At 43.2% G+C, this 17,822-nt stretch overlaps 1 protein-coding gene across 1 annotated transcript in view; it reads right to left on the reverse strand.

The window, feature by feature from the left end:
- The window catches only part of LOC144798348 (5-hydroxytryptamine receptor 3A-like), a 431,839-nt gene that overhangs the window by 10,842 nt on the left and 403,175 nt on the right, over positions 1–17,822 (reverse strand). Inside the window, exon 8 of the mRNA XM_078669182.1 lies at positions 15,238–15,417. Coding sequence (XP_078525308.1) covers positions 15,238–15,417 — 180 coding nt within the window. The remainder of the gene's footprint in view (positions 1–15,237; positions 15,418–17,822) is intronic.

The raw sequence follows: 17,822 nt of genomic DNA on the forward strand, positions 1-17,822 counted from the left end.
CCCAACCCAGGCGGTCTTTTTTACCTTGAATTCACAGCACAATTTAGAAAAAAAAACATTTTTGACCCTAGGCAGGGATGCTCTGGGACACCACCACCAGGCCTATGGGTTTAAGGTATTCCTACCATGTCTCCTATGTCTTTTTTATTGGGTTTTTCAGGACTCAGAACTGAGTCCCAAGTCCTAAGATGGCTGGCAATGAGATCTCAGCAGGAGATCTGCCGGGTTCCTCAGCGACATGAAATATACAAATATTTTAGCATTAATTGCTCTGAAACTATGAATAGATTCACACCAAATCACAAAAAAGTACTCTTTCTGGACCAAGATATAGCTTTTGGCCTATTTTGGTGTGAACCCGTTCAGCGGTTTGGACTGTAGCTTTTAAACAATTAACAGGGAAAACCTCGCTTTTTTTACCGTTGTAGTTAGGCTCAGGTTTTAGTCGTACAAAACCAGAAAAGTTCAGCAGTTATAGTTAACTGAGCTAACTATATCTTGCACCCCCACATATTTCGAATATCAGTCTTTAGCAACTCCGCATTCATGGTTACTGACTCTTTATTGCTTACCAAAGGTACATAAGAACAAGACCCATCCAGCGGGATGGCCAATAGTTTTATCCATTGCAAGTTTAACCAAGAATATGCCCACATACATGGATTACTTTTTGTTTCCCTTTGTATCCCAATTGACATCGTACATCAGGGGCACCAAGGACTTTCTCAAGCAGATTGAGGGAATTGGATGGGAAACAGACTTCCTGATGATAGTACTGGATGTTTCCAGCCTATATAAAAGCAAGCCCACAAAGATGGACTAGAGGCTGTGAAATACTTTTTGAAGGGATGCCCACTGAAATTTATGGAACATAGTGAGATGCTAACCGAATTTGTCAGTTTTTGCTTACATAACAATATCTTCATTTTCCAGGACCAATTGTACATACAAACACAAGGAACAGCCATGGGCACCTGCTTTGCCCCCAGCAATGCAAACTTGTTCGTGGGCTGGTGGAAGAAGCAGGTGGCCTGGTCAAATGCTTATGATGCGTGGGTTGAAAAGATAATAGGCTGGAGAAGATATATTGATGACTTATTCATTATTTGGCAGGAGACTGAAGAGTCAGCCAAACAATATATAGCATGCCTGTACAGAAATGACATCAATCTTAGGTTCACCAGTGAGATCAGCTCCACACGGGTTAATTTTCTTGATCTAAAAGTATTATAAGTGACAACAAGATCTGCACAGTTTTATACAGGAGGCTGACAGCAGGCAATTCGTGTTACATGCTGCACGTAGTCATCCCTTAAATTTGATAAACAGTATTCCATTTGGAGAATTACTATGCATAAAAATAAACAGCTCTAGGGATGTAGACTTTCAAAAAGCGGCTGATAAAAGTATTAAAAGATTCGAAGTGAGAGGCTACCAAAAGGGGGTACTGAACAGAGCGGAGAGGAGCTCCGGGAATGAGCTCCGCAGGCTTGCGATCAAAATGGTGATTATATCCCAGTCAGCCTCTATGTTCCGAGTTGGTGAGAAAGTAACTGGTATTTAAAAGAAACAGGCTTGGTGAGAAAGAAACTGATATTTAAAAGGACCTGGATTGCTATTTCACTTACATGAAGGGAGTCGAACACCCGGACGAAGAGTGAAGTGGATATCTCATGGAAGGCAGAGTCGCTTGCCGAGGCTGAGCTGGTCCAGTCTGCGCTGTGGGCACGGAGCAAGGACGGCACAGAGCGAGGACGGAGCGGAGGGGATGAGGGATCCGTCGTTGGAGCTGATCCATCGTTGGAACTGGCCGGTCTTCCCGCTTGCGGTGGAGAATCTGTGGGGAGGTCCTGAGGATTGGAGGGGACAGGAGGCAAGTTACTCGATATCAGTATGGAATGTGGGTGCCTGGGAGTGTGATGCCGTAATTGGGAGAGGAGCGGATGAGGGATCCTTTGTTGGAGCTGGCCAGGTCTTCCCGCCCTGGAGGATTGGAGGGGACCGAAGGCAAGTTCCTTGTATCGTTGTGGAGTGCGGGTGCCTGGGAGTGTGCTGCCGTAATTGCTGCCGAGGGGCTGAGTGCGGAGGGGAGCATCCTTCCCTCATAGCCTCCCTCCAATCCGCTCATTTCCATTTTCTGTTTTGAGCGGCGGAAGTGGCGGCGGGCATTGCTGCGCGAGGTGGAGGGCAGTGCCTAGAGACTTCAGCCCCACAGTAGCTTGTCTGGGAGCTGGAGCACCCCTCCTCCTTACGCGTCCCTCGATAGTAAAAGCAGGGCTTCGCTGAACCAGCAGGGGAGGTGCCCTGGTCGCGCTGTAGAGCTACATTCAGCTTCCTGCCGTGGTTTCCGCTGATGCAGGGGGCTGGTTGGTGAAAGGCGGCCATCATGTGCAGAATCGATGGTGAGGCGCATTGGTGTGTCTCCTTTGTGAGTGGCGAGACACGCAAGGGCAGGGAGAAGTGTGGCTCACTGGTTAGAGCGGCAGACTCTGAAGCAGAGATCAGGCCCGGGACCAGGGTTCAAGTCCCGACGTTGCAGGGTCTTGAGCTCAAGTCCGCGGACTCGATAATATTCGCCTCGACGCCTACTCTAATCATGGGTCCCACGCTGCAACTCTGGGCAATAGCTTGCTTAATCTCCACAACGGGCCCTACAACAATGGGATGCCTGGCTTTACCTTGGGAGTGCCCAGGAGGGGCTTCTCACAGGGAGAGCCAGGAAGGGTTCCACAGTGTAATACAGCGCCGGGACGCCCCGTTGGGGAAGCTGTGCTCTTTACAAAATAGACTACATTTACATTTACATTCCCCTGAGGAGTGGCGCAAGAGAGAGGCAAGTGATTCGGGGCGAGTGGGCTGGTTTGTACTGAGGCTCAGACTCTGACTTGGGACTGGCTGTGATCCGGGGAGGTTACGAGGGACCACTAAACACAGGCACTGATTATTTGCTATGTATTGTCTCCAGGATGTGAGATACTTTGTCTCCAGGATATGAGAAACTTTGTCACCTTGCTCAGCTGGTTGCACACAGGCTCTGACTGTCCCCAGTTGTGTTGTGTCCTGGATGTAAGAAGCGCTGCCACCATTTTCGGGTGGCTGATTGATTGATTGATTGGCTCTGTTAAAAATGGTTAAGAAGTAAAATAGAGATAGGACTATTGCACTCCGAAAGTATCAGAGGACTTCAACACTGGGTCTATTGAATAGAAGAAAACAGAGGACTACTTCTCTGAGTTGGATGAGTAGAAAGTAACAGAGGACTGCATTTCAGGGAATCTGGTTCAGTAACAGAGACATAGGACTTCATTCCAGACTGATGCTCTCTTGGCAGCCATCTTGGTGGGGGCAGAGCATTGCTAATAATTGAAATTTTGTTTTATACTTTTTTTTTCCAAGTGAAGTTCGAGAACATGACCAAAACATTGCTACCTTTCGCATTTTTGTTCAGACTGTAGGCCACAGTAAGTCTAAGAACTTGAGCTTTCTGGCACGTATCTTAAGCTATACTCCAGACAAATACTTTGACTCTGATATCAGCCAAAGAAACTAGGGACAGTTGCATTACCTACAGAAGCACTTCAGTATACAAAATCTTTTAATCACAACTATGTCAGGGCATTATCTAAAACCGGAAGGAAGGAATTCACACTCAATAATTTACCCTCCTAATGTATCTAAAAATGCCTTCAAAACTTTAAAACATAATCTTCTCAGAACTAATCCAGAAACACACATACTAGATCCATCTTTAAACTTGAAAAAAGGTGTGATTATTAACGGCTTTATTTTTTTCACTACTAAAATGGCTAAATGGAGAAATACATTAAATAACTCACTGAAAATACAGGAATCGAAAAAACATTCCCTATGGAACTAAGTTGCTCATAACACCTTCTCGGAAACTGAGAGCAACATTAAACATAACGCGTTATAAAAACTGCACATTTCTCATTCAAGCTACCAACAAAGACCTGGAACGTTTTGAAGAATATTTCTCTATATTAAAAAACGATGTCCTCAGCAGCCCCACCTCAAGAAGAAACCAACCTAATAAGAATTCTCAAGCCATCGTCTCACATGGGAACCAACTGGCTGTGATTGATATCTGCAGTGAGATAGATCCCCAACAGACTAATCAAAAAATGGCGCTAGATTGCATAAACACCAATGATGAGCCCCAACCGTTAAGTCAGGAAGCCAGTAATTTGCAGGTTAGTGCAAATGGAAGCGCCAGTGCGCTAGTTTGCATAAACTCTAATGATGAGCCCCAAATGTTTAATCAGGAAGTCAATATTTTGAATAATAGCGCAACTAAAATTGCCAGTGCGATAGAACTCCAACAGACAGATCATGACATGGCGTTAGAATGCACCTCCACCAATGATGAGCTCAAACAATTGAATCACGAAACCAGTAAGTCAGAAGATAGGAGCTTCAACACACAGCTATCCTTAGTTACCTCACCCTTCGACTCTAGCTCCCATCCTACCCCTAACACTGATCTCAACCCGTTACTGGGAATAGTCAGTAGATTGGAAACAACACAAGTTAAACAGAATAACTGGAGAGGCACTCATGTGACCAACACAGGGAGTTGCGGATCTGTTTCCAGTCACAAAAAAACATGCACAGATCCAGCAGAGATATACAAAACTAGCCTTCCAATAGGGGCACCCACACAACCACCCACCTTTACTCAACTTAGATTAGAATCAGAAAAGATTAGAACCCCTTATACAAATAGAGAATTTGAAAATCTCAGTTCGCAATCAGCAAGACTTACAAAGCCATGCTTTTCGCAATTAGAGATATGAAGAACCTGCTGTGCTTATCAGAAAAATGGCTTTAAAAAATGGAGGCTCTTCAGAATCCCACTCATAAAGCACAAGTTAAACGCAGTTCCACCCCAATGGCGGCGTCAAAAGGAATTTACCGCCCCGTACACAACTCAACTATTTAACAGACAGTGAGATATTATCCATTCTGTGACTGTCTACATATGAACCTACTCCCACTTCTCAAACTAAGATAGGTGAAAACTATATGCAAACTATCCCAACAAATGCTAGCAGAACTACTAAGTCTAACAATAAAAGGCTAAATGCTAGCAACCTAAAGAATGTGTCATTAATGCCTGAAAAGATTGATCAATTCTCAGAGACACATTCGTTGCATACTACTCAACTGTCGTTCAGCACAAAAACACGCTATTGACATAGCGGACCTCATACTAAACCAAGAAATTGATGTAACTATATTAACAGAAACATGGCTTTCTGACACGTCCTCACTATGTTTAGACCTGTTAGTCCCCCCGAACTACCGCATTTTGAGACAGGACAGACGAGACAGAATGGAAGGAGGCATTGCTTGTATACACAGATCAGACATTCCCATCACAAAAATACATTCTGACCCCTTAGAGTCTTGTGAATATCTGGGCATGTCTTTAAGATCGGCTGATAACCAAAACTGTAAACTCCACGCACTCTACCACCCCTCTGGTACAAAGACCAAGTTCATAGACCAGATGATAGAAATCATCACTACCAACTCTAATCTGCAGTCTAACAATATTTTCTTAGGAGACTTCAATCTTCACTGGGAGGATCATTCTGACAGTCAGATCACCCTTTTTAAAGCCTTCCTGGAAGAGCAATTGTTGGTCCAAGGATGTCATCTCCCTACCCACCCCAAAAGTTCCACCTTAGATGGGATCATAGCTAAAGAGAAGCCGATTGAGAAAATTGTAATCACCCCCTGCGATTGGTCTGATCACCACATAATTACATTCAAAATTCCCTTCATAAAAACCAAATCATCCTCACAATCTATTAAGCCCAAAAAATGGACCCGGGACACTAGAGGAATCAATATGGAAAACGTAGCAACTCGCTGTGAAATAGATTTGCAGCCACATAAGAGCAAGTTTGACGTCAGTGACCTCAGGTTGCACTATGACAAGACAATGTCAAGCATTATCGAGGACATAGCACCTCTAAAACTAAAAAGGATCTCTGACAAAGACAGAAATCCGTGGTTCAATGGTGCCCTTAATGAATAAAGAAGGTCACTGAGACTTTCAGAACGTAAATGGCGACAACACCCTTCTTCGCCCCACTTAACCCAACTGAGACAATCTAGGAAAGCCTATAATAAAAGCAGTCTCAAATCAAAAAAAGACTTTTTCAGGAAAGAACTGGACAATGCAGTAAACAGACCAAGGAAACTATTCGATCGACTAAAAGAACAATCTAATAAATCTGCCAAATCGGCACCAGCCATTACAAAAACAATCTTAAATAGTGAAGATTTCTCAGTTTTCGTTACAGACAAAGCTAACTCACTGGAGGGGGAACTCAAAAAAGCAGCCCAAAACATTGAAAGCGATAAGGTTTCTTTAGATGAACAACAGGTTCAACAAGAATGATAAAAACCAAAAAACAATGCTCGATGGTCAGGATTTAAGCCAGTCAGTGAACTAGACATTGCAAAGATCATGTCGCCCACTAAACCTAACAACCACTATAACAATCCCTTACCGGCAAAGTGTTGCTCTTCTATAAACCACCTGCTAATCCCGTCATGGACAAAGGTCATAAATGCCTCATTGTCACAAGGCAAAATACCGGCCTGCCCAAAAACTGGTCAAGTCATTCCACTCTTAAAAAAACCAACAGAGAACCCCTCTGATCCTAACAATTTCAGACCAGTAACAAACATTCCCATGCTAGCCAAAGTACTGGAAAAAGTTGTCCAACAACAACTGAGTCTTCATATTTCGGATTTCAATCTGTTAAATGATTTCCAATCTGGTTTCAGACCAAACCATAGTACAGAAACAGCAATTCTGAACATCGTAGATGAACCTTTACTGGCTCTCGACCACAACAAAATATGTCTCCTAATCCTGTTGGACGTGTGGTCGGCTTTCGACACGGTAAACCATGCCAAAATATTTGATCGGTTGAAAAACAAAATGGGGCTAGAGGAAACAGTTCCAAAATGGTTTAGTTCCTTTCTTGAGAATAGATTGCAAAAATTAATGGTCAACCAAACCCTATCAGGCCCAACCAGAAATACAATCGGAGTTCCGTAAGGGTCAACACTATCTCTGGCGCTATTTAATCTGTACGTAGAACCTCTCACGGTTATATTACAAAAAGCGAACATTTCTTTCCACATGTACGCAGATGACACTCAGCTAAACATCAAGGTCGCATTGACAGAAGAGATAAAGACCATGAACCAGGCACTAACGAGAACCCTCCAAGGGCTAACCATGAACCATCTGAAGCTAAACCCTCAGAAAACCGAATTCCTACTGATTACACCTCAGAGGAGCAAATCAAATATAGTAGAATGGTCCAACCTTATCACAGCTCTAAAGTGTACTCTGAAGATTGTCGACTCTATCAAATCTCTGGGAATTACTCTGGACAAAAACCTGAACATGTTAGCACATATCAACACAATGGCAAAAAACGCCCATTTCCATTGAAGCTACCTGAGAAAACTAAAACCATTCCTAAATAAAACAGATCTTAAAACAGCAGTTCAGGCACTGGTGATATCAAGGATTGAGTATGGTTGCACTACTTTGGCTGTGCTCCCCAACATCTTAACAGCCCCCTGAAAGCATGTCTTAATGCAGCCACAAGACTTGTATCTGGATCCCAAGAATTCAACCATATCTACCCTCACTTGAAAGTACTCAACTGGTTGCCCTTCGAAGGAAGATTTCAATTCAAGTTGGCATGCATCACGCACAAAGCGTTACACCACAAAACTCCAGTTTACCTAGCACAGAAACTCACGCTATCAGGAGGGTGCAGGTTCTCCAGGAGTCACGCAAACCCACTACTGAAACCGGCTTGTTTTTGTAAGAAAAGAACTTATGACCGAGCGTTCTCCGGGGCAGCTCCGAGAATCTGGAATGCACTCCCCCTAACATTAGAAGAATTCCATACATCGCGACTTTCAAAAAGGAAGCAAAATCGCTCTATAAGAGGAAATTTCTCCCAGAAGTCCATATAGCGGAACTACTGCCTATAAACTGTTTTATTGCTTCCGCTAGCTGCTTATTAACCATATATGGGCTTGTAAATATGTGTTCCTTGTAGCTTAATGTTTTAAACTATTCATGTTAACTTAACTTATGACTTATATATATATATATATATGTTTATATGTTTTCCTTGAAGCTTAATGTTTTGATCTAGTCATGGTAAATCACTAATGACTTGGTAACTTATAAGGTTTTGTTTGTTGAAATGCATCTGTAAAGCACTCTGATACCCTAGGCAGGGTCATGTTTGCGCTATAGAAAACAATAAATAAAAGAAAATTAAAAAAATTCTTCATGCACCTGGTACTTAATATTTAAAAGCCAAAATGTTAAAATACCTGAAGTCACAGATCATTCTCCCTGTTAGCGTTGGTGATCTTGACATAAAAATATAGAACAGGATGGTAAAATACTGGCAAGACAGCGTCTACTATCTGCACTGTACCCCATCTGCAGCCTATGTTGTAATACATGTTCAAAGTAAAGACATTTTCAGCAAGGTAGGTTAGTAGGTTCCAAGACCGTTGAGTTGCTACAGAGCTGAATCGGCTAGCGATCCGAATGAGCTGCCTGGGGAATCTGCATCTTCCTGCCAACTCTGATCTGTTCAATGGGTCTTTTGGCAGTTTCAATAGCAGGGATCCAAGGTATCAACTTTGACAAGCTGAGGCGGCCGCCCACTCAAGAATATGCATGATCTTGCTTTAACACCGGAGCTGCCAAGTGATACACAGAAGGAAAGAGTGCCAAGGGGAGGTGCTCACAGGTATACTGAGTACCTGCACTGCTTTCATTTGAGTAGGCAGAGTACCTGCCCTTCTCAGTGGGCGTCCAATACTAATAATGATAGTGTACCTGCACTTCTCAATAGCACACAACCAGGGAGGTTGTGAACCCCTGCTTTAGCAGCTACAGAAGGGGTTGGGGTTCTTTATAAGCCTCTTCTGTCTGCTACTTGGCAGAAAACAGGTCATAATTAATGCTGTAGAAGAATACAACATTAATAGAAGAGCAAGGAAGAATGAAAGATGGGTAAATAGAAAAGGGAAAGATGGAAGGAATATTGAATGCAAGGGAGGGAGGATGGATGAGTGGATGGATAAATTAGTGAGTGATTGAATGGGTGAAAGGACGAGTGAGTGAATGAATGGCAAAATAAAGGGATGATGAATGAATAAGTGGGTGAGTGAATGGATGGGGGATGGATAAGACAAATGTGGGAGAGTAAATGGATGGTAGAAAGATAGGTGAAAGGATGGCAGAGTCAAAGGACGAATGGGTGAAATGATGAGTGAAATGATGGCAGAGTGGATGGATGAGTGAATGGATAGCAGAGTGACTGGATGGATGGATGGAGGGCAGAGTGTATGGATGTCTGAAGGGTGGGTGTATGGATGGCAGAGTGAATGGACGGATGGAATAGGGAAAGATTGAATGATGGATGAAAGAAAGAATGGGTGACAAAATGTAAAGGTTAAATAGTGGATATCAGTGGATCGATGTAACAGTGAAACGCTGAATAGATAGATGCTTGGATGGAAGAGTCAAGGGAGCACTTCTAGGGCAGGAAGGGCTCACTTGCTTGCTGCCATCACAGCATTAGTTTAAAGTGGGGGTATTTTAATTTTCTGGTTACTCCCTTGCACACAGCTACTCTGGGACACTGAGTACTTACACCTATAATTCAATTTCAAACACTAATTACAACACAATACATATCATGCCCTTCAATCTTATGGGATACGCTCAGCTCCTGCAAGTTCAACATGGAACATAAAACCACCAGATGAAGGCAGATGGCAAAACCTCGATGGTGGCATTGAGACATGTGCATGCAGGTGACTAAACTGTGCCCACAAGGTTTACATGACTAACAGTGGTTGAACTTCTAGGATTTGCATGACAAGAAGTGGTTGGGCTGCCAGAGTTTATATATGTATATATTATTGCAGATTTATATAGTGCAAACTCGACCCAAAGGTATTGAATCATTTTACATGAGCACCAGTTACATTACGTAAGGATTGATGTATTTATTTTCTTTAAGCATAGGGAGATTAAGTGATTTGCCCAGAATCACTGAATGTTCAGCTGATTCAGGTTTCCAACCTGGTTCCTTAGTTCTTAAGTCGGCAACTCTTGTCTGTAACATGATTGTGTTAAGGCGGATCCCCAATGCAAGGGTGGAAGTTGTCATATAGAGGGCTGACTGTGACATAGGAAAAGTTTTTTAATCTGCCAACCTCACAAGGCTGAAATGCATAAATAACCGCTCCCACCTCCCCCATCATCCCTGAGTCCAGAGGTAAGTTCCCGAATGTGCACCTTACCTTAGCCAGAAGATATTCACAATTTGATTACCTTTGCTTTGAACTCTAACTAACTTCAATTACATAGCACCAAAGAGAGAAAACTGAAATTCTAAATTCATGTGGAGTGTAGTCTCACAATTGGAGAAAAAGAATTAGCTATGTGGCCTGTTAAGCACCTTTCTCGTTGCTGCTTTGGAAGTTGTTAGCCCAGCCGTATGTGGGCCAGTGTTGTGTACGTCGCAGGTCTTTCCTATTGGACAACAATTCTAAACTTACACAAAGGTGTAAGTTTACCTTTATGAATCAGGACCTAAGTGATTTTTGCACAGGCATAATATTGGTAATGTCATGTGTTTAAACAGGTGGATGGAGTGTGAATAGTAAAATATATTAGGCTTTGTGAGCAAATATGTTTTTCCTAGAGGAAAATAATGAGACATAACGGCATCTAAATGCATTTATTTGAGGGTAGAATATTTTATGTATTGGTTTCCTCAGGCAGCAACCACATGGATAGAGCAGAGGAGTACTCCATTACAACCTTAGCGCCCTCCATTGCGGGCTCTACCCGCCACTAAAGGCCCACTCCAGCGTTAAAGGCCTGAGCCAAAGTCGAGGGCCTTTAACGTTGGAGCGGGCCTTTAATGGCCAGTATATCCTGCTACAGAGGACTCCAAGGCTATTGGAACATTCTGCCCCTTGAGGTCAGACTATTCAAATTTGTTAAAAATAAAGGCCTCTCAGAGCCTTAGGGGTTTAAATCCCCTTGGCCTCCGAGAGGTCTTTGTTCTCAGCCAGGGTCGGCTTTAGCACTGTGAGAAAATGTTTGTTGGCGCCCGCAATGACCACCTCTGCCACGGATTCCCTCACTACCACCATTAAACAGTGCCACTCAAGTCTCCATAACCACTCTTGCTCAGATTCATTTAGTATTATTGCGCCACTCTTACCATTGCAATGTGTCAGAGCACTTTAAATCACACACACATTGCACAGAGACAATCATACATGTGTAAATCAGTGTATAGGGAATGTTACATAAGACAGAGGACTACAATGTGTAGGAGTCACATGTCATCCATTTGGTAGGCTGTATAGTTTAAGAGTCCCTGGTCTGGAAAAGCACCAATTCAGAATTTAAAACATAACACGATTGTTAGGGGTTCTCTTTAATATTAGCCCCTCCCATGCTTGTGACGGAACCGTTCTGTCACGAGCCTCGGGTGGGCTGTGCTGGTGACGAAACGGTACTGTCACGGCCCGCTCGCCGCGAATTCCGCGCCTGCGCTGACGTTTTAAACAGCGGACGGGCCGTGACGGAACCGTTCCGTCACATGCACAGCTCACCCGAGGGCCGTGACGGAACGGTTCTGTCACCAGTACGGGAGCGCCGCGCGGCCCCGCCCCCCCTTAGCGCTGCGGCGGAATAGCCGCTGCAGCGAAGGGGTTAAGAGTTGATTTCTACCAAATGAACCTTTTTTGCAAGATTAGGATAATAAAAAAGAGGTCAAAAAGACATATAGCTCTAATCTATACCTTGCAGTTTACACGTAGCTCTTTGATGACAGTTAGTAGCTCACTGTTCTATATTAGGAGTTTAAGTAAAAACTGCAAGTAACAAAAGGATCTTGCAAACAAAAGCAGTAACCCAACGACCTATTTACAATGCATGCATCTTGTGATCTGCCTGGTAAACATTCTTTGCAGCAGGCATATTGACCCTCTGCGCTACCTTACGATGAGTTACACCTTTCACCAGACAAAACTCCGCTCTCCGTCCAGGAAGAACATTAATCACAGGAGTTATCTTGACATTTGTATTGATGCCTGAAAATTGCTGGAGGCAAGGAACGCGGCAGCAGGTGTTTTAATACTAAAATACACCTGCAAACATAGTGCCCCCACCCCAAGTCAGCATTCGGTGCGGTGGCACCGATCGCACCACCCTAGAGCCGGCGATAATAATAATAATAAAACCATTTATAAAGCGCATGGTTACACTCAAGACAGTGTATCCCCGCGCTGTGGATACATTCCATTCTAAAAACAAGCCTACCACAAGAACAATTAAACTGGACAGCTAAGCGCCGTCTCCTAACTACTGGGGAAGAGATGTGTTTTTAGCCTCAGGCGAAACCTCCTTTCGGAGGGTTCCATACGCAATTCTGTGAAATAAAAAAAACACATTGGAATGTTGCTCTCCAGGCTTCTACCAGCCATTAGAAGCCTGGAGCACTCCATTGTCTACAATGGAGCACTCAGCGTTGCAATGTTCTAATTATGAATAGCAATATGAATATTCTGAATCCAAGTTGACCATTATGTAGGAACGTAGAAATCTTCCTGAGGTGTATCACAATAGAAATGAGTTTGCTATAAAGCTTCGGTACAGATGTTACTTGGCCTCAACCTAATTTCACATGGATAATGTAAGTGAACAGATTACAGTGCATAGATATTGTGTGCAATGTTTCACATCAGTGCCTGCCTATGCTGGTGTTCGCCAGTGCTCGGCACCAGCACTTATTTCTGACCGGCAACCCCATGGTGGCGCTGTATGTGTGTTTTTGTGAAAAGTAGATCAACATAGCATTTTTAAAATGCAATCTAAATCAAAATAACCGCGCCTCGTCTAGGCCATTTTTACAGCTTTGCTAGTGTGGAATAATCCATATTGTTTACAGTTGTTGGAGTGCGATGCTTAGAAGATAACAGGGCATGTGCGCGACACATATAGTGCTGATGTGGCGTGCAAACTGCAGAGGCCTCTCGTAAAATACATTGGCCATTTAAATGGTTGTATTTGTCAAAAATAACAGTATAACAGGTCTTGTCTAAGCTGATTTCCATTAAGGAAAACGAGGGGAATGCATTTGATTAAAATCACTGGAACGCATTCATCAAACGTGGCAGGCAGATAGATAGCCCAGCAGATACTTGCACAAGTGCCACCATTGCCTACGTAACGTTTGTTCTTGTGCCTGAGTGTCTGCCATTTATTGCAGTATTATACCTCTAATTGTACTTTGTTTTCTCTTGTAACCTGCACACATGTCACTTTTTCCTCCTGTAATGCACTGTTTGCTGCCTCATGTATTTTGTTTGCTCACAATTGTCACTTTTACCTCATGTAACTTAACGTCTGCGTTTGTAATTTGTTCACTTGTAATTTTCTCCTCATGTATCATTATTGTTCCTATTGTGAAGCGCTCTGACGCCTTCGGGAAAGACCGCGCTATATAAAAACGCATAAATAAATAGGGACTAGCGGTAAATGAAGCAGGCAGACAGACCCTGGAGACGGCTGGTGACATAAGAGAGCAGGCATAAGAGAGCAGGCAGGTAAGGTCTGCCAGAGATATCTAGTGACAGGGATGCACTAATATCACAAGCGAATAGGGAAGAGGCACAGTTAGTAACGGGCTGACAGGGTTGCAAACATTTTATCCATCTTGAAAAAATGAAAAGCTGAGTTAGACAACCAAGCTTCCATGCCTAAAAACAATGGCAATAAGATGATTGTCTTTTAGTTGATGGTTTGTTTTTCCCACTAATCAGCTGCTCAATTGTCATTAAAGCTGGGCAGGGTTATGCTGGTGAGGAAATAAAAATATGTGCTCTGCCTGAAATGTAATGTTGCCCAGAGGGGTTTGGCACATTTGGCTGCCCTTAAATGGAGTCAGTCGAGAGTATGGGAATTGAGAAGGATACTGACACTTAGCACAATTGTTCCAACTTTTTTTTCATATAATCCCAGCATTTCATTATACGAAATGTATTAAATATTTCTGAATATGACAGAGACCCTATGATGAATTAAGACAACAGATATGTAGGTGCAACTACAATACAATGCAGACACTAGGGGCCTTATTACATGCTGTACTGCAGTGGCTGGTTGCAAAACATGCATGATACATGTAGGTTACTAGGCTGTAACACTGTGCTCCTGCTATGCAATTACAAGTTAAAATCAGTGGAATGGGATAACTGTGTGGGACCAGATTTTCCAATCGTGAAACCACACAGAAGAGCTTATTTCCAAGCCTTTTGCGCCACTTGTGCTCACTTTTTCCCATTTAAAAAGTGATGCACCTGCGGCGCAAGGGGCTTATAAAAAATGCCCCAGAACTCATAATCGCATGCCGTCTCTGTCAAAGCCCAGAACAAACTTTTTGGGCAGAATCACTGCCTGGTATGGCTGGGGGGGTGTATCAACACCTGGGAAAACTGGTTTTGGGACACTGGCCCACTCAGAATCAGGTGGAGTGGAATATGATGTGGTAATTCCGCCCAGGCCCACCAGGAGTCATAGCCGGTGACAAATTAATGTTTCAGGCGAACTAGTAAATGAAGTAGGTCTGATGGTATGATCTGACATTGACTTGCTAACTTAGAGGAGTGGAAGCATGAGACGTGTCCTATCTAGTCCACAAAAAGTCTGAGGAGTAGCAGAGGATGAAAATTAGGTCTTAAAAGTCGCTAAAGCAAAGAAGGATCTTGGAGTGAACAGATCTAATGAACAATGACCATGTGTTTGGGAAACATTGTTGTACTGCAGCTAGGAGAGCAAGAGGTAAATTAAGCTCCATGTGGTGAGGGACACACGCAACGTGTGGTCCTCAGGTTTCTTGCCAGGCTCCCATTTCCAGTGTCCTGATTGTTTCATACAACATCATTTGGATGTTGTGTTTTTTTATGAGTCTTATCCCATGTTTGTGACAGTACACGCATTAAGTCATGTGTTGGATCACTTGTACCGCAATGACCATATTTGTAAATAAATCAAAAGCAAAATATTGTCTTCCCTGTCCATAAACATGGCAAAAAATGTAATTCAGAAAATACACTACTCACTGTCGTCATCATTTGTTACTTTTGTATTAATGGCCAGTATGCGTGCGAGATGCTTTAACACGACAATCCTCACCCACCGGGGAACAGAGCGGTATTCGGACTGTTGTAGCAGGTATGATATGAAAATAGCATCAACGATACTGGTTATCATGACAATTAGACACACCATGCAGAAAACATCTGAAAAGAAGAACAAGAGAAAACACAACTCTTTCAGTGTACTGTATCAGTCTGTAATATAGTGCTTCATACCTCTGCCATTTCTAAGATCTGTAAATATCAGATGTTAGTTACTATTACCTACTCATAATATTTATATCACCACTTTTTTAAAGAAACAAATAGTCAACGCCTTGAGTTCTCCCTCCGGCTCTGTACATTTTTCTGATCACAGCAGCACTTTGTAAATGTCCATTGTAAAATATTCTCCTCACTTGGACGAGTGTCTTGTCTGGACTGCTCATCACAGGGGGGTTACCCACTGATGGACCTTTCCGCCTGTCAGGCAGTTCCACTTGCCAAAAAACCTTTGTGTTGCTAACTAGAGGGTCCAGGAAGGCAGACGGAGCTAGATGGACTTTATTGACCATCGGAGTCTGCGTGATGATATGCCTATTCTAAGCGTGGGACAAGAACATTGAGTTATCAGCACACATTTGCAGGCAATGGCCAAAAAAAAGGATTAGTGCTGAGATCTGATAATAAGGTGATCAGCTTAAAGATTTCTTGAGTGTGGGCATTTTGGTGTACAGGTGTGTGGGAGGTCTAACATAGGTTTTGAAAAGGAAGGGTACCCTTTCAGTACAAAATCATATGGTTAGGCAATTTCTTAACACTTTGCACATTGGATGTGTGCCGTACAGTGCAGAACACATGCTATGAGTTAAATGTTTGACGAAAGCAACACATTTCTCAGACTTTGCACCGGGCTCAAAGAGACGTTATGTTTTTTACTTAAAGCCAGATCTGACTATCTTTTTAGATCAGACTTTGCATACAAATCAATGGTTGATAATGTTGGAACACCAAGTATCACCCAAGGAATGCCACCTTGACACAAACTACTGTAAAGTGCTATCTGCATTGCTTTACAGCAAATTTCCAATGCAAAGAAAGGCCGGACAGAAAATATTTATATTAAGTCTTTGCACAGCTTTACAACACTTTTCATAACTTTGCTGCATTGCTTTACAACACTTTTCATAACTTTGCAGCAGTGCAAAGTAATGCTAACTCTGCCCGCCTCCCCTGGTGGGTTTGAACCATGTCTGACCTCAGCCTGAATCCATTGACTACTAATGAGATCTAAGAACGAAATTTTCTTCAAAAGGAAAACTATTCCGTGCATTTAATGACTTATTGCTGCAATATTAACTGGAGCTGCCTAGTTCCTAATTGTAGCATTTTCAAGTCTCTTGATCCCTCTCAGCCCGTCTGACAGCCTTGGGTTTACCCTCGGATAGTGGGCATTACTTTTTCAGAAGATCTTACGTCCTGATACCACAGCTTTCTAGTTACACCTCACTGACAAAGATGAAGCCAGTATGGGGTTACTTGTGTTCCCATTCGGGGGGTCCCTGGCTTGGCAGTTTGACCAAACTGTTCCTATTGGGCAGGAGCAAGACTGATTTACATTGAGATGGCTGCCTGAAGTGGCATGGTGGGTGAAAACCATGAACTGGAATATGGTCCCAAGAGATTCACTATGGCTGAGACTATTTGCAAGCATTCCACTCACTATCTTTGTGTTTTCCTCTTTACTTTATGAGTATCCATTGCAGGCAGGGGTGCTCAAATCTCTGCGTGAATCCATGAAAAAGATAGAGCGAGAATTAGTGGGACTGGAGCGACAGTATGAGGAGGTGCCCGACAATGCTATTTTAGCTACTATACGTTCGCATGTGACTGAGTACAATGAGCTGGCAGATCAGGAAGTGAGGCATCTGTCGAGGAGGTGTAAAGTTCATTATTATGGCGAGGGTGGGAGACCGGGGCGTGCTTTGGCTGGGAGAATTGTGGAACCCTGGGCACGGTATTGCATGGTACAGGAGATTACAGAGGGGGCACTTCTTACTCGGACACTGCCGGTATCCTTGATCAATTTGTTAAGCATTATAAAGATATGTACGGGAGCAGGCGAACGGCTAGTGAGGAGGAAATAGCACAGTACTTGGAGGACGTAGCCTTGGTTTGGTTGTCTAAGGGTCAACAAGATTTTTTAATGCATCCGCTGACAGCAGATGAAATTAAAGATGCCATCTCCTCATTGCTTAATGGTAAAGCAGCGGGCACTGACGGACTCCCATCTGAGTTCTATAAGAACTACGTCGAAGTGTTGCTGCCCCATTTAACGGCTGTGTATGATGAGGCCTTTAAGCAGCAGCGACTGCCTGATTAGCTTAGAGAAGCGTTAATTGTTGTGTTGCTAAAACCGGGCAAGTCACCAGAACGGTGTGAGTCGTACAAGCCGCTGTCACTTATAAACACGGATGTAAAAACATTAGCGAAAGTCTTAGCAACCCATTTACGTCTGTTGCTGACTGTATTGATACTTCCGTACCAGTCAGGGTTTATTCCTACCCGCT

Source organism: Lissotriton helveticus, chromosome 12 (assembly GCF_964261635.1).
Source record: "Lissotriton helveticus chromosome 12, aLisHel1.1, whole genome shotgun sequence".
Lineage (NCBI taxonomy): Eukaryota > Metazoa > Chordata > Amphibia > Caudata > Salamandridae > Lissotriton > Lissotriton helveticus.